Source organism: Ursus americanus, chromosome 6, assembly GCF_024610735.1.
Source record: "Ursus americanus isolate L20-20 chromosome 6, mUrsAme1.1.p, whole genome shotgun sequence".
NCBI classification, from domain to species: domain Eukaryota; kingdom Metazoa; phylum Chordata; class Mammalia; order Carnivora; family Ursidae; genus Ursus; species Ursus americanus.
In genome coordinates, this window is record NC_142132.1 from 15,544,445 (window position 1) to 15,567,415 (window position 22,971).

Here is a 22,971-nt window from a genome sequence, read left to right on the forward strand (position 1 = left end):
TGTAAAAATTAAGTAATTTGGTATGTTCCAGGCTGAAACATTTTCCAGAAGTTCTTTTTCTTACAGGCGAAACAACTTTATCATATCATGAAACTTCAGGCCTAGAACTACATAATGAAAAAAACAAAATAGTTGGTACTTAAATACTAGCCTCTCGGAAGAAAACAGATGTTTTATCGATGAGCCCTGAACCTTTCAGAGTCTCTTGATCAGTTTCAGCTGTTTATGACAGCTAAGAATATTTTAAAATTAAAAACCTTTAACTATTTGTATTCATAAATATGACAACTATAAAAGGGGAACAGTTACTAAAATTAATTAGCAAATGTAGCAAAAATGAAAAATGAAATGAAAATTAAAAAGACAACAGGCCATGAAAATACTTCTACCAAATTTTTACTGCATAAATAACTCATACAAATATATCAAGAAACCATTAAGACATTTATTTCTATAAATGAACAAAGTGTACGGAAGAGTCACAGCAAAGCTTAACTAAGAGCAATTTTGAACTCTTATACTTACTAAATTAGCAACAACATATAAAACCCCCACCCAAAGCTGTAAACTTTTAATGAACTGATATACTCAAAGGGTGCCACTGTAAAATGTTAGAACTCTCTGGGAAAGTAATAAGGCAAACATATCAAGAGCCATAAAACTGTTCTTATTATTCCACTTAATAATCCCATTCCCAGAAATTGATCCTAATAAAATTGAAAATAACTTATGTGTTCAGCAATAGGGAAATGGCTTAAATAAACTGAAAATGAAGTAATACGATTAAAATAATAATTATCAAAACTAAATACAAATGAGTGTTATCATGAAATGAAAAAACAGTCAATCAGAAAAATCTAGGTGTCAAGACTGCAATCACGTCAACAAAAAATGGGAAAACAGGAATACAAAATTAAACCTCTGAGGTCACTGCATCAGGATGGTGAGGCTTATGGGTCATTTTTCCATTTGGCAAAATTTCCTTCAGTATTTTCAATATAAAAAAAGATATAATCTCTACTCTTCTCCATTAGTAAATTATACATGCCAATTTTTAAGTTAAGAAAGAGGGCACGAATGGCCCAGTTGTTCTCTGAAACCGGAATTTTCCTCTATTTGGACTTTAGCGGGCAGTGCAGGAAGACATCCTATAAGCTGTGCGGTTGTAGTAGGCAGAGGTAGCCACTGCCACGTCCAGCCGATGCGAACCGCAGGGCACGAGATACGAATAAGTAAAATTGTAAACTTTCAACTTATAACTGTGTGTTTGGTATGTTATGTTACGGCATCAAGATAGCTAACTCTTTTTCTTATCATTTTGTGCGTCATACTTAGTATTAGTTTTCATATTTTCACTTAAAATATGTTGCCGAGGGGTACCTGGGTGGCTCAGTCAGTGAAGTGTCCGACTCTCGACCTCAGCTCAGGTCTTGATCTCAGGGTTGTGAGTTCAAGCCCCGCGTTGGGCTCCATGCTGGGCATGGAGCCTACTTAAAAAAATAAATAAATATAAATAAATAAATAAAATATGTTGCCAATATGATGAAAATGCTCTATTGAGGCACAGAACTTTTCATATTGAATTTATATTAGGTTAACTACAAATAAAATCCCATTAGTTTACATGTTTAAATTTTTGAGTTAGAGGTTGAGACAACTACTTTTAAAAGAAAAGCAATCCATAAAAACCTAGAAACTCCTATTTATGAAATTTTCAACTATTCTTCCCTTAGAAACTATATTTATCTGAATCGATGAAGCAGGATTTGGACATTTCTAAAGACTGACCACATAATATATTCCTTTCCCATAACAAAAATATGAAGCACTCATTATATATGAAATTTGCCATTTTGTAACATGACCACGTTTTCAAAATTATGTTAAAAAGGGACCTGGAACTTTCAGTAAGCTATCTGAATGAAAATGTTTGAGAGGCACCTAGGTGGCTCAGTCGGTTGAGCATCTACCTTGAGATCAGGTCGTGGTCCCGGGATCCTGGGATTGAGCCCCACATCGCATCGGGCTCCCTGCTCGCAGGGAGTCTGCTTCTCCCTCTGCCTCCCCCATCTTGTGCTTCTGCTCTCTCTTTCCCTCTCAAATAAATAAATGAATGTGATCTTTAAAAAGAAAAAGAAAAAAGAAAACATTTGAGAATAACTGTTTTAAAATATTTAGAGCAGGAGAGATTAACTGGAAATGCAGGGCAGCTATCTCAACATCTATAAATATAATTTGAAACAGCAAACTAAACCCCCCCCCCAAAAAAAACCGAAAAGAAAAAACAACCAATGTCATGGGGATAAATGCCCTGTAGAGATATAAATACTAAAAAATAGAGAAAAGAAATTCTAAATTGAAGACACATTCTTTAGCTTACTTTTTAAAAATTACACTATTTAATAACTTGGTACAGGGTGGCTGACTGTTGATGAAGTCATCAGGAAAGATCACAGAGCTGCCAAAATATAAGCCACAGGGCTGTCCTTTGCACTCATGGTAGAGGTGAATCTAATTATTAGTCTTCTATTTACATTCTATTAGTGGTAGCAGCAATAATTTATTTACAACTATTTATTATAAAAGTTTATTAGTTTCCAAGATCTAAACAAACATACCTATTACCAGGGTAGTACAGCCTTAGCAAATAAATGTTCTTAATAACCGTAAACCTCAAAACATGAGTTAAATAATGGCTTTTTCAAACATAAAGAATTTCAATACAATAGAGCCACTAGGAAGCCAAAATAAAGTCAAAGTAACACTAATTTACATTCACTTTTGTGACACCAAAGAAACATGTAGCTCATGTTTCTTTTTTCATTGATTAGAAAACGTGTTCAACTTTTTCCAGGAAAAGAGTTGGAAGAAAAATCAAATCAGAAGATTTGATTTTCCTGAATCCAATCTAACAACATGATAACATCCTAAAAGAACATTTCGTAGTAGGGCAAAGAACTGAAAACTAACTGCAAGGCTATTTATAATGTAGAGCAGATTAACTGTACACCACAGAAACTGTAAATGATGGACATTTTTCTTCACACACACACACACACACACACAAAATCATGTGGAAAAAAAAAAAGAAATAGTTGTTTGTCTTTTGCACGTAGCTTGTCATTCTGTACACAGGATTCAAATGTCAACGAAGAAACGACAATCCCAAACCAATCTTAAGATGTCTTAATTACATCATCTTCTCCCTTTGTCTCACTCAGAGTTATATATTCACAGCTCAAAACTTGTTCATTAGACTCCTCAGGTTTTGACTTTTTAAGTGCCAACTCTGCTGGGAGAAGAGATGAGCAATGTTCCAGAGACTGTGCAATGTCATCAATAGTCCATTTGTCTTCAGGAAGGGCATGCTCTTCTAGTGTAAATGGTCCCTGTTTGGTTCGGGTCAGCTCTAGGACATTGGCACAGGAAGAGAGTTCTATAGCAACAAAAAGGGAAAAGAAAATCCACAGGGCAAATGATTCAGTATTTCATAGTCATGATCATGTTCAAATGACAGAAGATCTTGATTCAAACCTCTCCAAACCACCTCAAATGTAAAACTGTAATAATCTAATCTAAGAACCAAGAGCCTTGAGATTAAGAAATGATAAAGTAGCAAAATAATATTTAGTAACTCACCTTATAAACTGCTTTAAAGTCTACAAGGAACTGGCAATACTTTTCTTACTTAGCCATGAAGCAAGCCCACAAGGTAAGTATACCCCTCATCTGCAGGTGAGGTAATCTGACCTGTCCAGTGCCACAGCTGCCAGCAAATGGCAGAGCGGGAACCACAACTTTCCAGCTGTTTGTAAGACTGTGGCTTCCGGTTTTTAAAAAATTTTTACTTGTATCAATGAAAGTAACTTAGAAGGATAAATCTTTTAATCTTACCCCTTTGCGATAAAATATTTTATATCTGAAATAATGTTGGTTCTTACATTGATTATCCCCATCTTCATTTCCTGCTCCTTTTTCTTTCACTCCTGTTACAAGCATTTCACGGCAGCTGCTGATGCTGATAATTGTATGCCATAAACCTTCAATGCTTCTGAAGCTGAAGGCAGCAAGAGTACAACTCCCTAAGGCCAGCACTCAGAGATATGAAAAATAGAAAATTCCCTCTTCCCATCAAAAAAGAATATTACTCTCTAAATGATAATTCATAATTCATCTTAATGCTTACCTTTGCCAATGTCACTGACCAAGCTTCTGATATAAAAACCTCCTCCACATTCAACATCTGGAATGTTAACAGTGACATGGTAAATTGCTAACCTCCTATGAAATCCACTTTACATAGAAATGATGCCCCTAAACAAATGTAAAAATGCACTATGCAAACAATCGAGTGATAAAATATTTATGCACTAAAACATAAATTATTCATCCAATAGCATATGTGTTTGTGAGATTGAAAAGTCAGAGTGTGGAGAGAGCAAACAGCAGAAACTCATGAACACATTTTAAATTAACTGGCAAGTCACACCAACGTTAATACTTCAGCCTTGTTCGTCTAATAGGTTTTAAATAGTTGGAAATCTCAGCTTTGCTATTGTGAGCTGTGCATTTAAAAAATATTTTCAGATTTGTACACCTTGTTCACTTAATTGGTTTTAAATAGTTGGACATCTCAGCTTTGCTCTCAGGAGCTGTAGATTTTTAAGATATTTTCAGATTTACACACTCAAAAAATACATCAAACAAAAACCCCTTATCAGGGACAGTAATTATGTTTGGGAAAATATACTACATGGAGAGCTCAGTCTATTTAAATGTTCTCTTGGAAATATTCCTAAAGAAATCATAAAATAACTAAAATTACACAATGTTCCAGAGTGAATGCATATCTAAACATCTTCTTAACACAGTATATTACACGCTTATTGGTTAAGAGCAAGACTCTGGATTGTTTTCATTCATCCACAAGATATGCTGAATTTCCACACAAAAGGACTACATTCCTGCTGCTTATAGTCTTACCATACAAAAAAAGCCACTTGAGGGAATTAACCAAAACTCACTACCTAGGGATTTTAATTCTTTTTTTTTTCCCCATCAGCTCAAGGCTGGGGGCCACTGCTAAGATAAAAATGAGCACTGGGCTCAAAGCAGGTATATAAACATTCTTGCACTATATTTGACTTTGGTGAAAAGACAGCTCTTTCGGCCTATTACAACCTCCAAGTGAACAAAATAAATGTTTACAACTTAAATGCAATTGGAAAAATTCAAGTTTCTCTTCCTTTCATAGATAATATCTACTGTGCCAACCCAGCTGCTGCATTTTCGTGGAATGAAGCATTTTTTAGTATGTTTTTCTCATTATCTGTCAAACATTTTAAAGTCAGGACACTAAAGGAAAGAAGTGACTTCATTTTTTAACTGTACAAAAACCACATTCTATAGGAACTTTATATACATTAAATAGTTTGTCAAAGCAACAGAAGTTGAGGGAAAAAAATTTGGGGAAATTATTTCTAAAGGGAATTCTATTTAGTGGGCACTGTGAAATTAAGAGCAGGATCAGTTTAAGCAAGCCTAAGAATTTAGAGGAACTACAACTTTTGACTCTTCACGGCTCATATATGTTCATGATTCAGCTACTACTTTTCGTGACTAGGAGATCATAAAATTTCCAAACCACAGAAACAAACTTTTTGTTTTTTAAATTTATTTCAAATACAGATTTATAGATAAATTCAAATTGATAACCTGAATTAAAATTTATCGCATGTCCAAGAATACATTTTTCCCTTACCCATTATTTCCATATTATCAGGATTTTTAGCAGTAACTTGCAGGTAACATAGAAAGGGGAGAAATAATCACTCCGCTCTTAAAATTTCCTGTCCAAAAAAAACTAAAAATGCTTTGTTTTAAAAAGACAAATTAATTTAAATTTTAAAACTGAAGGTAAACTACCAGGTACTAGCCAAAATGGGGGAACAAACATCCATAAGATAATAAAACACAAAATATAAAATTTTGGAAGTATATAACCCGTATCTACTCTTTGCAATTAGAGATCAAAGGTATGTTACTGACAACTTTAGAAGATAATACGATATACAAAAAATTCAGCCTATTTAGAAAAGTATTTCTGAACTTCCACGTAGCTATCAGTACTTTCATTAAATGTGTTACCAAAAAAAGTGTTAATAAATCCTAACCTTACTTAAATTCAAATTTTAAAAATCTCCAATCTACTAGGGATCCATTAAATTACCCAAAAGCAGCCAAATGCAGAATGAAGGTACATGTAACTACAAATGATTTCAAATTCTTCTACCTTACCTAATGTGAAAAATGGTGGCTGGAATTTTTGAAGGGAGAGACTGTATACGGTAACGGGCCTGGCAGGCTTTGCTTCTACTACTTCACCTCTCTTCATCAAGGTTGAAAGTCTCTGTCCATCCTTCTTTAATGCAGAATAGCTTGCAAAGATAAGAGAGGGAGAGACGGAGTGAAGGAGAGAGACAAGATTAAGAAAGACTGAAAGAGAATAACTCCAGATTACAGCAGGGGAAGAAAGAAGGACCAGCAGCCCTTAAATTGAATCTTTCTAAATATGAACTATGTTTTTCTTCTAATCTACTCCATGATGGTGCCAGGATTGAAGCTAAAGCTCAATCTGCTACCCAATGAACAATATTGTCAATTTTACTCTAACCTTCTCTCTGGAAGTGGTCTATTCATGTGTTCACTGGTCCTCGTTCCAGGTTAAGGGCACAAGGCCTCTGGTCACAGTGGTCTCTGCTATATTTCCTTGAAACAACTTCCAATACAATAATATTCATTTTCACATAAAAGTTAACAAATTATTTCTAAAATGCTAATCTACTTAACAGATCTTAAGCTTTGTGTGATAAAATTTTATTAGCCTACAAAATCCTTGGGATAATCAACGGAGAAAAAATTTCTAAAACTGCTCTTATAAACAGATATAAACGTGCAATTTATTTTAACAATGATAAAAAAACATTTATTCATATCCTGCAAAATTTTTAAAACTTTAATTTGAGGCAAAATTATGAAGACACATTTCCCTATAGATATTTCAGTGTTCCTGAAAAAAATCAAGATTTTAAAGTAAAACATAAAAACTAAATTCTAGGGATGCCTGGGTGGCTCAGTCAGTTAAGTGTCCAACTCTTGATCTCAGCTCAGATCTTGATCTCAGGGTCGTGAGTTCAAGCCCCACACTGGGCTCCACGCTGGGCATGGAGTCTACTTAAAACTAACAAACAAACAAACAAATACTAAATTCTAAAAGAACTGTCAGTACTTCTCCTGACACATAACAATTTAGCCATTTTTTTAATAAGAAGCAATTTGCTTGAAATGGTAATGTGCACAAAAAATACGGTTAAGTTGTACTCAATATTCTTATACTTTTAATAAATTATAAATCTCATCTGTTTCATTTGTTGCAGAGAATTGTGAAGCATAAGATTCTGGGCCTAAAAAAATGGTCCCCAGACCTGGAAAAGAGTACCAACTGGACTATGAATCATAGCTCTGACACCAATACTAGCCTGGACTGGTCTCTTCACAGCAATTCCAGGAAGACTGACATCTCTGCACTCCAGAGCTGCCCTGAGGGATACAGATGGAACCAGAAAAACCAATAAACAATGGAATAGCACAGATGTCAGGCTGTGGCCACATCCAGAGACAGAGGAAGCCACATTCCACTACCTCAGAGAGTGCTGGAAGCTCTGCAACCTAAATCAGGCTCACCTTTACTTGATCATATGTATATCAGACCAAAACGTGCCTCACCATACATAAAAGGAAGCCCCCTTTTTTTCTCATTAAAGTGATGTTAAACACTGAAAAATAAAAATTAAACATTTATTCAAATTCAATAATGGAACTTACAGGGGAGGTACCTGCATTATATTCCCAGTAAATTTCTGTAGAATGCCTTCAATATCTTCTTGTGTTATTTTATCTGCCAAAAATGAATAAAAAATGTAACACTAAAACAACCACACAAGTATACATGCTGTTTTCACAGCATTGAAAGTTCTGAAAATTCCATTTAAAAAGTTTCTAACAAAATGTATTTGTATGCCAAATTCTACCTTGTTGAGATGAATAAAATTCACATTAATGAGATAAAGGGGGAGAAAGTTTTATATTATGGAATATTAAGACTACATTTCTTTTGCTTCAATTTTTTTCTCCAAATTTTCTCCAAAACTTAACCAGTCATCTCATACACATTTAGTTGGTTCTTACTATAGCCTTTAGGAGACCTGAGAAAAACGTTGCATTAGCTATAGAAATAGTACTGCAGTATTCAAAAATGAGGAGATCGGAAGGTAAGCGGAGAAATAAGGTAAGTTCTTTTTTCTTTTTTAACTGAAGTATAATTGCATACAATGTTATTCATTTCGGGTGTACAATGTGGTGATTTGACGATATACATTACCTAGTGCTCACCACGATAAGTGGTGATAGGCAAAATAGGCAAGAGGGATTAAGAGGTACACGCCTCCAGTTGTAAAGTAAGAAAATTATGAGAATGAAAAGTACAGCATAGAGAATATAGTCAATAATATGTGGTAACTTTGTATGGTGACAGATGGTAAGCACCGAATATCTGTTATCCACCTGAAACTAATATAACATTGAATGTCAACTATACTTCAATTAAAAAATAGATCATTTAAAAATTTTTTTAATTAAAAAAAAGTTAATTTAAAAAAGGGGACGCCTGGCTAACTCAGTTGGTGGAATGTGTGACTCTTGATCTTGGGGTTGAGTTCAAGCCCCACCTTGGATGTAGAGATTACTTAAAAACACCATCTTAAAAAAAAGAAAAGAAAAGAAAAATATCCATAAGTTGCTTAAGTTTCTCCAGGCATCAAAGACTGTTAATAACTTAATGCAGTATTGAAGATTATTAAGTATTAACCACATTAAAAACTTTACCTGCCAGATTTCAAAACTGTTCTATGGTACGGCATAAAATCCACAGCTTCACATTCAGTTCTGTCCCCAAGTACAGTTGTACTTACTTGTCTCCTTCCCTCCCTTCACTGCTCTTAGGATTTCTCTGTTCTTTTAAACAAACACTCCCAGGAGTCTGACTTTAAAGATAAGCCAGTGCAAAAAAAGAATATACAGAGCAAGGATACCAGGATTACTAAGCATTTTTTAAACAATGATTTAGAAAATCTGAATGAAGACATAAAGCCTTCAGTGTCTGTTAGTCATGTTTTCAGCTTTTGTTTAATACTCTTTCCGACAGATTATTATTAACTATATTATTACCTAAAAAATGTTATTACTATAATATTAAAGTATATTTCTGTAATTTTAACAAGTAAAAACTATAACACACTGAAATTCAGTATTTGGGATTTTCATATTCATAGATGACTTTATGTATTTCATATTCAATAATTACAGAAATATTCTATACCTTGTTCAGGTCACAGTCAATGGAAAGAAATTACAGTGTTTCTTTTTCACTTTGTAGGAAATTTATTTAAACTTTTTATTCTAATACATACATGCTACATTTGATTTTATTAAAAAATATTTTAAAAAACCTAATGTGCTTTGAATTATTGTGGTAACACCAGAACAGAAATTAAAAGACAGCATGGAATATTATATTCAGGTTTCAAAATCAACACAACAAGACAGTCTTAACCTCAGTGGGACCTGGATCCCCAAGTTAACACAAATAACAGACTAGAATCTACTAGACTCAAGCAGAGAAGAGCTACAGAACTCAAGAGAATTTCCCCAACACCTAGAGGTCCATAAAGACACACCTCAGATGGGTATTCTCTTCATACTCTTTTTCAGACAGATGTAGCTCATGATATGATGAGGATTTTTCCATGAAAAATTTGCACTCTACTGCAACATTAAAACAATTACTGGTGGCATCTTAGTGATGCAAAACTTCCAAATCTAGACAGCCAATGCTACCTCCAAGCTGACCACTGCTAGAGAAACGCTATTACTGAGAGAACTGCAATACTTCATAACTTAGCAATACATTTTTAAAATAAGATCAAACGGCTTTCAACTTCTGCTAGGTTGGTCTCTTTACTAACATTCCTGTCAATGCATACTCGTTTTCCTGCTTCGGTGGCTCTCTTTTACTGACACTTCCCAACACAAGATGACAAGATGTGCTCTTTGTCATTCTACTTCTGCCAGTGCTTCTTTCTCTGACTTAACATCTCAGGCATTTCTGGTTTGTCCTGTTCATTCTGCAATTGATCATACACAATTTTTACCTGTTACCTAATATGTATGCAGGTATTATCTCACCAATGAAACTCTAAGCTCCTTAAAGGCAAAGGCAGTTCTTCTTATGTAATGTACACAATTACAGTGGCACTCAAGACATTCTTGCTGAATTAGCCAAGGAACGATAAAATCTCAAGGTCAAAAGGTCATTTAAAAGTCACCTAGGCCAATTATTCATCTGATATTTGAATCACCAGACAGAAAGCCTATGCAGCAAGTTGTTTTACAATAAAGGTGAATTTAATACAATAGAATACAACATGATTATTTTAAATCATATGATTATTATGAGTATGTCGTGAAGCATGCTGGCTATCTCTAAAATGTGATATTAGTCCAATCCAAATAATAATAAATAGTAAGAATAAAGACTCTAGGGGCACGTGGGTGGCACAGTCAGTTAAGGTCCAACTCTTGGTCTCAACGTGGGTCGTGATCTCACAGTTGTGGGATCGAGCCCCACATCGGGCTCCTGCTCAGTGCGGAGTCTGCTTGAGATTCTCTCTATCCCTCTGGCCCTCCCCCACTTGTGTTTTCTCCCTCTCTCTCAAATAAATAAATAAATATTTAAAAAAAAAAAGAATACAGACTTTATCTCCAAAGAATTTAAAAAGAAATGGAGAATAAAGTCTGTAAAGCAATTATATCGAATAACTACCCAAAAGAAGTAGATTTGATAAAAGAAGATGGGTATGATAAAAGTGTCATAGGACTTGGGTAATTATTCTTTGTTTAGGGACTAATAAATCATCGATGTGCCAGTATTCATTTGAAATTAATTTTAAAAAGTCATTCTCATAATATTAATATATGCAAGATCATGTCACACATTATTATTCGCTTAAAATTTGTTGACTCTATTTACATCATGATAGCTGGTACTTAACTGAACTATGGAGTTAAAAGCAATATTCAACCGTGGCAGAGTAACTGGTACTGGACAAGTATTATCACTATAAGCAGCTGTTTAATTGGAAAAAATATATAGGATACAACTGTTTTTGAACATCAGACAACAGACAGCAAAGACTGTAATCCCTGAGAGAAGAGAAAGAAACAGGCAAGGCCGTTCTGAAGATCACCTGCTTTCGCTTGCAGATGTTTTCTGAACCATGGTGCAAGGAGGGGAATCCGAAAAAAGCACTGTGATCTTGCTAGAGTAGGGAGATAGACAGACATGAACAGGAAGGCAGAAAGGAGGATGGCAGATAGGAAACTGCCAGCGACCACCCAGTCTTCACCCAGAGACCACCCCAACTCCCTTAGAGCAACCCCTTTTGCTACATTTCTGGAGTGTCCCTCCCCTCTGCTAAATAAAACCTTTGCTGCTTTAATTCTCTTAAGTCTCTCAACTGAATTCTTTCCTTCAAGAAGATAAGAACCAAGGAATTTTACAATCCACCAACTGGTAACAATCTCACTGAATAAAAATCAGAGTCTGGGGAAGAAGCAGCAGCTGGATTTTGAGAGAACCACACAGAGAAAGAGAGTCTACAGGGGTCCTCTGAAGACTGGCTACACTCCAAGCTGCACATAATACCATGAGTTGCCACAAAATTAACCAAAGCATACTACCAAAGCTCTTACAAGGCGGGCTCTTACAACCATCAGGAATGAAGAAACTTGGCTGAATACAATTAGGGATTTCATATACAAAAGAACTGAATGATCTACATACTGAAAACTATAAAAATAGGTTTGATATTATTTCAAAATAAAAAGGTCATAGAGGAATAGTATAAACAACTTTATACTAATAAGTTTGAAAGTTTAGATATAATAAACAAATTCCTAGGGTAAAAATCATCTACAATGAAACAAGAAATAAAAAATATTGTTTGATATTTAATAAAGAAGGCCAATCCATAATTAAAAACCTTCCTGACAAAGAAAACTCCAGATGTCTACCAGTAAATTCTACCAAACATGAGGGGGGAAAAATGCCCATCTACACAAATTTTAAAGAATAAAAAAAAGAATTTTATGAAGTCAGCATAACTTTGATATCAAAATCAGTCAAGGATATTAACAGGAAGGAAAAACAGAAGGTAATCTCACTCGGAGACAAAGATGCAAAAATCCTAAACTAAATACTGGCAAACTAAATACAACAATTTATACAAAGGATAACATACCATGATCAATTTGGGCTTGCTCTAGAAATGTAAAGTTAGTTTAATATTTGAATAAGGAGAAAAATCAACAGATACAGAAAAAGTATCTGATGAAATTCAATGTCTGCCTGTGATTAAAAAAAAAAAAATACAAGAGATGGAGTGCCTGGCTGGCTCAGTCAGTAGAGCACGTGACTCTTGATCTCAGGATGGTTAAGTTCAGGCCACACGTTGGGGGTAAAGCTTATTTAAAACAATCAAAAAACAGTAAATTAGGTACAGGAAGCAACTTCCTTACTCTGATAAGAAAGCTGTAAAAAACCTATAAAGAAAAATCTTTAAAAAATTAGAAAGACTTGCTTTTTCAGATATCAAGACCTATTCTAAAACTACAGCAATTAAGATAGTTTGGTGTTACCACAAGAACAGACAGACCAGTGTGACAAAATAGATTCCAAACTCCAAACAAACCCGTATCTATAAGGTGCTTGATTTGTGACCAAGGAAGCAATGGAGCAGGGAAAAGTGCTCGGCCATACGGGAATACCCATACAGGATATCCAGAAAGGGGGAAAAAAAAAAGGTGGATTATAGATGTAATGTGAAAGGCAAAGCAATAAAACTTCTGGAATATAGGAAAATATCTTCATACTTTTGGGGTAGGAAATTTTTTTTTAACTGGGTACCAAAAGGATTGGACTAATCACAAAGGAAAAGACCTGACAAAGTGAACTAAATTAAAACTAAAAACTTCTATTTCAAAAGACAATTAAGAGAGGTAAAAGATAAACCACAGAGTAGGAGAAAATATCCATAAGACATATAACAAAAGAGCATATATCCACAGTATATAAGGATCTCATACAAATCATTATTTTTAAAAAGCCAAGTCAATACAGCAAGGAAAAAAAAAAAAGAAGAAGAGGCAAGAGACCTGGACAATACACAAAAGAAAATGGCTAAAAGCCAAAGCACATATAATAAAGTGCTGAACGTCATTAGTAATCAAATGAATTCACAATGAAATACCACTACACACTTATCAGAACGGCCAACATTAAAAACACTATTAAGACCATGTGTTGTCCAAGCAAGGGGAACTCAAATGTATTGGTGGTGAAAATGCAAAGTTATATGATTACGTTGAAAACTGTTGACAATTCCCAGTACAGTAGGATTACCCAATGACCCAGCAATTCCACATGGGGGTATGTCCAACAGAAATGAGTACATGTGTCTACCAAAAAAAGAGGTACAAAATACACACAGCAGTTTTATTCATAAAGCCTTAAACTGGGGTCAACCCAAATGTGTATCAACAGAAAATTGTTGTATATGGAATGGGGCTTGAAAACTGTTCCTATGGAATCTTGACCAGACTGATAGCTGCAGGGATAGTTTGCTTTGTGATAGATAGTTCATTGAGCTGTAAATTTAAGTTTCATTCATTTTTCTTCATTTGTGTAACACTTCATAATAAAAAGGTTTAAATACAAACAAAAGGCACCATAAGATGATTGATACCCAGGTACACGCAGCAGCCCTACTACAGTGTGTGCCCTATTTGTTTAAATCACAATTCAAGACCCAATTCAACTCGTCAGCTTCCTCCAGGAAGTGTGGGCAGCCAAAGCGCAGTCCAAGAGGAGCCACTCCCATTAGATACGTTAGTTAGAGAAGACCTTGGTAACATCCTACCTTGGGACCAGGGGGTTGCAGTGTTTAGAACAGAGGATTAGCACGAGATACCACTTTCCTTTCACACTTCTTGCCTCCCAATAAAAAAGCCACAAAAGAGACAGAAAAACCTATTCTTATCGCAGAAGCAGTCAGGACTTCCCAGAAGCCTGGCCCACATCTAAGACAGCCTGGGACGCCATGGCCTCGTGTCCTGAGCTTAGTGAAGAGCAGATGAGCACAACGAAGCCAAGTGTCCTAAAAGATGCCAGCAACACATGCCTGAGACTTAATACCTAGACATGGATAAGAGCAGCAGAAGGTAGGAAGAACTTTGCCTTTTGTGTGACTTAGCCACAGTCATCTCTGCCATGCTTACTTACTGCCTGCCTTATCTATTCACATATGCCACACATTGTCCTAGAAACCAAGAGCACAGTGAGGACCAAAAGAGACACGGTCTCAGCCCCATAGTTTAGGGATTAACATGCAAATGTGTATTTATAAATGGTGAAAAGCTATTTAGGGATAAAGGAAGGTACCATGAAGGAGAAGAAAAGGAAGGGTCCTATTAATATGGTTTGAGCTTTGAGTCTACTGAGCCAGACTCATTTTCTTATTCTTCTGTGCTTTCAGGTTTCTGAAACAATGGCTAAAAATAGTGTTTGTCTAGATAGAACAAAAATGACTTAAGAGCATTCATTTGCCATTTACTGCATCCTGCCTTATTGCCTTACCCATATGTCAGTTGTCCTCAACGGGTCAATTAAGAACTGCATTTTTTTTACTGTTACAGTGATCGGGTGGGGTGGCAGCATCAGCAGCATTTCATGGTTGAGGACCAGGAATGCTGAATGTCCTCCGGGACAGGGCAATCAAGTGTTCTGTGTACCACATAACTTCTGGATGTCTGCCAGATTCATGTAGGTGAAAGCCTGTTTATAATCACCTGAGGCTAGAATCTAAGTCTGTTTTCCACTTAAACACAAAGTATTTTTTGTACGGTTTTTCAAATACTGAATTTTTCAATACTGAGCCATCAATACAACACACCTGTATCAGTCTGCCTTTATACTTGTGGCATTCATATCTGTTAAGTGTCAACATCGGACTAGTTCATTACGACTTTTAGTGCAGAAATAGCCATGCATTTATATAGCAACATACCTATTTTATTATAGATTACTTTTATTTCTTCTTTATATTCTGTTTATTGTGTTATATTGACTTTTTTCCTAGCATGTAGGTAGGGGAGAGTATCTCTGAATTTTAGTTCAAGAGAGTGAAGAAGGCATTATAAAATATTGGTTATAGGTCTCAGTATTGGGTTTCAGAGGGTTGAGAACATAGGTCCTCGTTCTTCATTAGAAGCTCCTTAAGGACACAGGTTAGGTCTCATACTTCTTTATCTTTCCCTTGGTACCTGCTATAGCAGCTTAAATTGATGACAAACATTTGCTGATTTACTAAAATCGTACAGAAAACTCATGTCAATAAGCAAAATTCTCTGACCTTTCATTGTCTGGGACTACAAATACTATTCAATAAACTATAGTGAGGTCTCCCTTTCTGGCCTGAAGAAAGTTACTTGGTTTTTCCATGACTTACTTCAACGTATAATGAGATGATTTTAACAAACTAAGTTTCCTTTAAAGTAAGTAATGTTACAAATTGCACAATACGAAGTAGAGTTTTTTTAAATTCCAAAACGCTTAAGGGTAGGAAGGAAGGGAATGTTTAAGTACGGTTGACTCTTGAACAACACAGGGGTTAAAGGGCACAGAATCCCCATGAAGTCAAAAATCCATGTATAACTTTTGATTCCCCAAAATTTAACTGCTAATGGCCTGCTGTTGACCAAAAGCCTTGCCAATAACAAACAGCTGATTAACACATATTTTGTGTTTATATATATTATATACTATATTCTTAGAGTAAAGTAAGCTAGAAAAAAGATGTTACTAAGAAAATCATAAGAAAGGGGCACCTCAGTCGGTTAGGTGACCGACTCTTGATTTCACCTCAGATCATGATCTCAGCATCATGAGATCAAGCCCTGTGTGGGGCTCTGCACTTAGCATGGAGTCTGCTTGAGATTCTCTCTCTCCTGCTCCTCCCCCTGCTCACAAGCATGCACTCTGTCTCTAAATAAAATCTTAAAAAAAAAAAAATAGAAAAGAAAGAAAATCAAAAGGAAAACACATTTACAGTACTGTACTGTATGTATTTTAAAACTCCATGTATAAGTGGACCCACACAAGACAAACTAGTGCTGTTTAAGGGTCAACTGTATTTTCATCACCTTGGTCTTCTTCTAGTATCCCTACTCAATGAATTGCACCATCATGTAACCAACTTTAAAACCTAGAAACCTAGGTCATGGTTGACAATGTCCTCTCCCTCACCATCCCATCCTATCAAGAAGTCTTACCAATTTTACTTCTTCACCATTCTTCTGATTATATAGGTACTGGCGTATACTTTAGTATACTCTGGAAATCTCTGACATCCTCCTATTGTCCTAGGCCTCTTTAATCTCTTAAAAGCTTTCTGATTGAAAATCATGGTTGGGTTTCTATTAAGTGAGAGTCTGCTATTACTTATTAGTAACAGTAATTTCAAAGATAATTCAACATCTATTTTATTTAAAATCAACATAAATCAGTGATTTATCTTTTGATTATGTTGCTTGATTAGTCAAGTAAGATACTAAGTTACATATAAATGTTAACAAGACAAGTGAAGCTACTATGACCAAGAAGAAGGCTGGTCTCAGTACGGGGGCTGTATGTAATATATATTAAGGACACTCAACACAAAAACATAGGAAAGCCAGATGCTGAACTGGAAAAGAGGCAATGATGATAAATCTTTATTAACAAACTCATACCAAATAAGTAAAAATGTGATCAACAACTTTCAATCCTATTAACCTAAGAAAATGTACTAAAAACTGTAATAATCACCGGTAATATCCGGCGAGAGATTTATTTTAAAATTCTGAATTCACAGAAACTTTCTCTAAGTGTTAAAAAAGACGACTACATTAGATGAACATCATACCGTAAGGTTTTTCTTCTGTTACTTTCCCAGTAGAGTCTAGCGTGTCAGTGGCTTTCCCCAGTTCTCCAATGGCAATATACCTCTAGAGGAAGAGAAGCAAGGGAGAAAAATAGGTCATAAGGTAAAGAAAAACTGTTCTGTATGTCTTAAAGTTTTATACAGAATTTCACTAATACTACCAACTTGACACAAAATAAAGGCAAAAATAAGAGACTACAGCTGTTTGTTAATTTTTGATGCGTGGGGAGCGCGTGTGTAAACCTCCCACCCCAGCCAACGTGACAAAGAAAAGCCTGATTCTACTGACAATTACGGCTTATAAACACAGTTCTTACACACTTATTTCTAAAACCGGTTTATATTAGGCAGTTTTGATTCTGAAGGAAAAATTTCAAATATACTTAGGAGTAGAGAGAATGGCACAATAAATCTCTGCATGGCCATCACAAGACTCAAAAATTTTACCACACATACAATTAAAATTAATTTAAAAATAAATCAATTTACTGGGGCGCCTGGGTGGCGTAGTCGTTACGCGTCTGCCTTCAGCTCAGGGCGTGATCCCGGCGTTCTGGGATCGAGCCCCACATCAGGCTCCTCCGCTGGGAGCCTGCTTCTTCCTCTCCCACTCCCCCTGCCTGTGTTCCCTCTCTCGCTGGCTGTCTCTATCTCTGTCAAATAAATAAATAAAATCTTTTAAAAAATAAATAAATAAATAAATAAATTTACTACTTCCTACATGAAATACTAAGACTAATCTCAGTAACTTGTTTAGATATTTAAACAAAAGCTAAATATGTAGAAAGTGGGCCCAACTAGTACAGCAGAGGTAGTGTGCTTAATATTATGTGTGTTTTCTTCATAAAGACAAACAGCTACTTCTTGAGCTCTCTGAAAGGAAAAAAGTCACTTCTAAGAACTGATCATTTATTCATAAGCGAAGAATTAGAGCATTCATAGGTAACTGAGGACTATTTTACTTCTCACCTCAGGGCACACTTGTATTACATATTCTTTTTTTTTTTTTTAAGATTTATTTATTTACTTGAGAGAGAGAGAGAGAGAGAAAGAACACAGAGGCGGGGAGAGGGGCAGAGGGAGAGAAGCAGACTCCCCACTGCTGAAAGCGGAGCTTGACGCGGGGCTCAATCTCAGGACCCTGAGATCATGACCTGAGCTGAAATCAAGAGTCTGACACTCAGCTGACTGTGACACCCAGGTGCCCCTGTATTACATATTCTTTATACTGCTCTCTTTTGATCATATTCAAGTTTTACTTGGAACATCACATGAAGCAGTAAGAAAAATTCAAGGAATGTAATTCCCACTGAAAATAATCTGTAGTTATGTGGATAATTTTTTAAAGAGAAAACTCAAAGACTGCAGAAACATAAGTTTATTTTTTTTCATAATAATATTTTTATTATGTTATTCACCATACAGTACAATCCTGGTTTTTGATGTAAAGTTCGATGATTCATTAGTTGCGTATAACACCCAGTGCACCATGCAATACGTGCCCTCCTTACTACCCATCACCATAAGTTTATTAATGACAAGTTTATTATGCTAGTGGAAGAACCAGAGACAAAAATGAGAAAAATATTAAAACTTCAAATTCCCATAAACAAGCATTTTATACCAGCTTTAGAGCCCATTGATGAAATCATCTTCTATTACATAGCTCACAATAATTTTTTTATGATTTTATTTATTTATTTTTAGAGAGACAGAGAGCACAAGCAGGGGGAGAAACAAAGGGAAAGGGAAAAACTCTCCAGCAGGCTTCTCACTGAGTGCAGAGCCCAACATGGGGCTCAATCCTGGGACCCTGAGATCATAACCTCAGCCGAAATCAAGAATCAGACACTCAACCAACTAAGCCACCGAGGTACCCCTCAAAATAATTTTTTTAAACAATGGAATACAGGAGAGAATGTTCCAATGTATTTGAATTAGCTTTTAAAAATTTCATTGGTATTGTCAGCGAAAGACAAATACCATATGATTTCACTCATATGTGGAATTTAAGAAACAAAACAAATGAACAAAGGAAAAAGAGGCGAACCAAGAAGCAAACTCTTAACTAGAGAGAACAAATTGAAGGTGACCAGAGGGGAGGTGGGTGGGAGGCTGGGGGAAACAGGTGATGGGGTTTGTACACTTGTTGTGATGAGCACTGAGTAACATATAGAACTGCTGAATCACTATGCTGTACCCCTGAAACTAATATAACACTGTATGTTAACTGTACTGGAATTAAAATAAAATTTAAAAAGTTCCCTGTAAAATTCCATTAGGATTGACAAAAATTAGTTTCTTGTAACTAAACATTCAGTCTCATCACCTGAGATGCTCCACTCCTGCTTCCATTTTGGAACAATCAACCTGGATTAAGTGTACCATGGAGAGAAGTGCATATAGCAGGGTGAATGGAAAGAGCGTGGACTCAAAGGTTTGAATCCTGACTCCATCACATGCGTAAAGGAGGTTAAGGCAGTCTTTCCTGTTGGAGCCTTGTTGGCCTTATCTTAAGATGGAGATGATAATAGTATCTCAAGAGGGCAGAGCCAAGAACAACAGGACCTGGCCATGGTAAGCAACACTGAACAATACTATTATCATCATTATTATATATAAAAAAAAAAAAAGATACAGAATGATTCACAATAACAGTGGTTAGAGTAACTCAACTAGTTATAGTGAGTTCCCATAAGAAACAGTAAAGCAAGAAAATGCTCTGATTTTTGCCTTAATCATCTATCTCGCTGTGTGAGAAAAACCATACAATCATGTATACTGTGCCTTGAAAAATTTCTGCGCTATTTTATGTAACAATTTTTAACCAGGAACCTTTTAATGTTGGAACATGCTTTCCAATATGTAATGTTCATTCTCATCTCCAGGCTCCAGGGGTTCTTGCACATGGTACTTTCCTAGCCTTGAGCTTCCTCTCTTTTCTAAGAATCAAACCCTACCCCCTGTTCATCTTTCAAAGCCACCCTATTAATTCATCTCAACTTCCAATCACCTACCTGGCAGCAAAGCTAAGAGTAGGTGCTCAATACAAGTTTCTTACGTAAGAATGAAGGCCTGTATCAAACCCACATCATGTATTCATTCATTCATTCGTGTGTACTTTTATTCAATCATGTTTCTTAAGGACTGTGAATGTACAAATTATTCTCCTAGGTGCTTATGAGAAATACAAAGATATACATTGATCCTTATCTTCTCCAATTACAAACTATTAGCTTGGATTTTGCATTGCTGTTCTATTGCGTTTCTTACTAGACAGAAACGTGGTAGCTACTTAATAAAAAGTTGTTGATAGAATCATATACATGGTGGAGAAGTTCTTATCTGTGCATTTCACCATAGTCTGGGATATCCAGATTGTACCTGCCAAGTTTCAAATCCTTCCAGGTTCTCTGCTTACAATGAATCTGGTTACATGCTGGATTTTTTTTAAGGGAAATAATACTTAAATCAGCAATTCTCAAACATTGTGGTTTTAAACCCCTATATACACTTCAAAGTTATTTAGAAACCTTAGCACAATTTTTCTTATATGAGTTCTATCTGTTGATAGTTACTGTGTTAGAAATTAAAACACAAAAATGTTTAAAACACTGATATACATGCAAACATTCCATTAACTATCAGAGTCATGCTATCAATCAGGTAACCTCCGAAAAACTCCACAATATGCTCATCAGATTGCAAAGCTATGAAAACAGTTTTGACTTCAACAGACCCCTGAAAAAGCCTCAGAAGTCCCTGGACCATACGTTATGAACTGCTGATCTAAATTATAGCTGCTTTTTAGCTCTCCCTTGTCTTCGCATCTAGTGATAATAATCTTTTAATTCTAGTCGATGGTCCACGAGCTACTTAGAAAAATCCACCCAGACAGGTAAGCCTCCAAGAGAAACAAAACCTCACCAGCAAGAAGATATGGCTTAGAAGAAAAAAGACATGGGAATGTGTATACACACACCACCATTTTCTCCTACGGGGTCAAAGTATTTCTGTTCACTGCCCTAAATTCTACACAGAGACAGGATGCACACCTGGTAATTCTGAATTCTATTAAGGTATTCATTACAACATAATTTGACCACAACAAAACAAATGGAGGTCCTATGGAATTTTTAAAGAAGTTTCCAGTACACTGTGTGCTCTTTGGGATGCATGGTTTCTCTCTGCTACTAGTACTACTCTACTCTCTACTTTACTCATCTCAGGTTCCCTGAACCCCATAGCAAGATACTAGCTAGACAGCTTTAAGAGCAAATTGGCTTCTGTACTCCTCAGGAGAAAGGAAACTGTTTTTATATTACAGAAAGAATACATAATCATTTCCATCTCAACTAGGCAACTGCTTTTTCCAAGGTTTGATTTAAAAGCTTATGATTCAAAGTTTCACAAACAAACGAATATTATTTACGATAAGGAAGAATTTTTTTTAAAACCTACCAGACCAAGAACATGTCACTTCGAATGTCTTCATTAAAAAAGGAATAGCTCTTTACCGATCATAAATGTAAGCCCTTCGAATTTTCAATATAGTACTTATGAAATGCATGAATATTAATAGAGTGTAAAGACAAGGTACAAATTGGACTCGCCTCTGGAGAAAACGACAGAAATGCACAAGTCCTGGAGAGCTGGCTTATATTTCACAGGAGCAATATTCAAGTCACACTTCAGAGTTGACATTGACTGGTTAACCTCAAAATACTACTATACTTGGAGGAAGGTTACTGTCTTTTGAATACATCAGGGTGGAAAAGTTTGGATACCCCAATGATAATATCTGTTCAACTGTTGGAGGGATACAAAGCTGCTTTCTGAGGAAATGCTGGCTTTGCCTATAGGTACTTCAGTTTATCTCCACAGAGATAGGAAAGTAGCCTTACATCTGCAAAATGCTAGTTAGTTTTCACATGGCACCAGTGATTTCATAATGGGACATCAGCCCTTCCACCTGCTCATGTGGTTTCTAATGCACATGTAAGTAACTGACCTTCATCAGCAATATAGGAAGCTAACAAAGGTAGTACTACCAAATCTCATCAAAGTCTGTTACTTCTAAGTATATCTGCTATCCAGCTTCTGCTTAGTGATTGGCTCAAAGAAAGTATAATTTAGGGAAGCTAGTAGAGGAACCATGCAACCACTGCCTCTTCTAGGTATTTAGATCAAGTTAGGCCAAAGGGACACATTAGTCTAACTTCTCTCAGAATTATCTTACCTAAGTTACATTTTATAAAGATCCACTCCTATATGTGTTATAAAACTATTTTTGAGAACCACTGTCTGTCATGCAATATCCCTCACAGTAAGAAACTTCTTTCTCACTTTAACGCCCAGAGAAACTGTTTCTCCCTAAAGAACTGGTAGGTGATGCTTCCTGTTTCTGATAAGTGCCATGTTTTGCACAGGCTACCAGAAATCATAGATATGAAAAAGGAATGAAATTAACTATACTCAAGATTTCCAACAGAACTTGCTTAGACAACATAAATGTCAGTGTCTCTGGAACATGTAGTTAGAGAGCGCCAATAGGCCTGGAACTCAAGAGAGAGCTCTGGGGATACACAAAATACTTGGAAACAGTAATATTACTGATCCTTGAATAACATGGGTTTGAACTGCGTGGGTCCACTTATATGTAATTTTTTATAGTACAGTGCTATAAATGCACTTTTTCTTCCTTATGATTTTCTTAATACCACTTTCTTTTCTCTAGCTTACTTCAAGAATACAGTATAAAATACAAATAACATACACAGTATGTGTTGACTATTTATGATATCAGTAATGTTTATGG

At 35.7% G+C, this 22,971-nt stretch overlaps 1 protein-coding gene across 2 annotated transcripts in view; it reads right to left on the minus strand.

Annotated features, from left to right (window-relative positions):
• Positions 1-855: 855 nt before the first annotated feature.
• Positions 856-22,971, minus strand: part of TRUB1 (TruB pseudouridine synthase family member 1) — a 37,331-nt gene continuing 15,215 nt past the window's right edge. The window contains exons 4-9 of one of the 2 annotated variants that reach the window (XR_015724718.1): positions 17,136-17,217; positions 7,885-7,957; positions 6,298-6,437; positions 4,187-4,243; positions 1,971-3,436; positions 856-1,487 (exon numbers count right to left, since the gene is read on the minus strand). Coding sequence is in view for 1 of the 2 variants with exons in the window: in XM_045803215.2 (XP_045659171.2) it covers positions 3,177-3,436; positions 4,187-4,243; positions 6,298-6,437; positions 7,885-7,957; positions 17,136-17,217 (612 nt within the window). In the remaining variant the exon portion in view is untranslated. Of the gene's footprint in view, positions 3,437-4,186; positions 4,244-6,297; positions 6,438-7,884; positions 7,958-17,135; positions 17,218-22,971 lie in introns of both variants that reach the window. The other variant, XM_045803215.2, reaches the window with a different exon arrangement.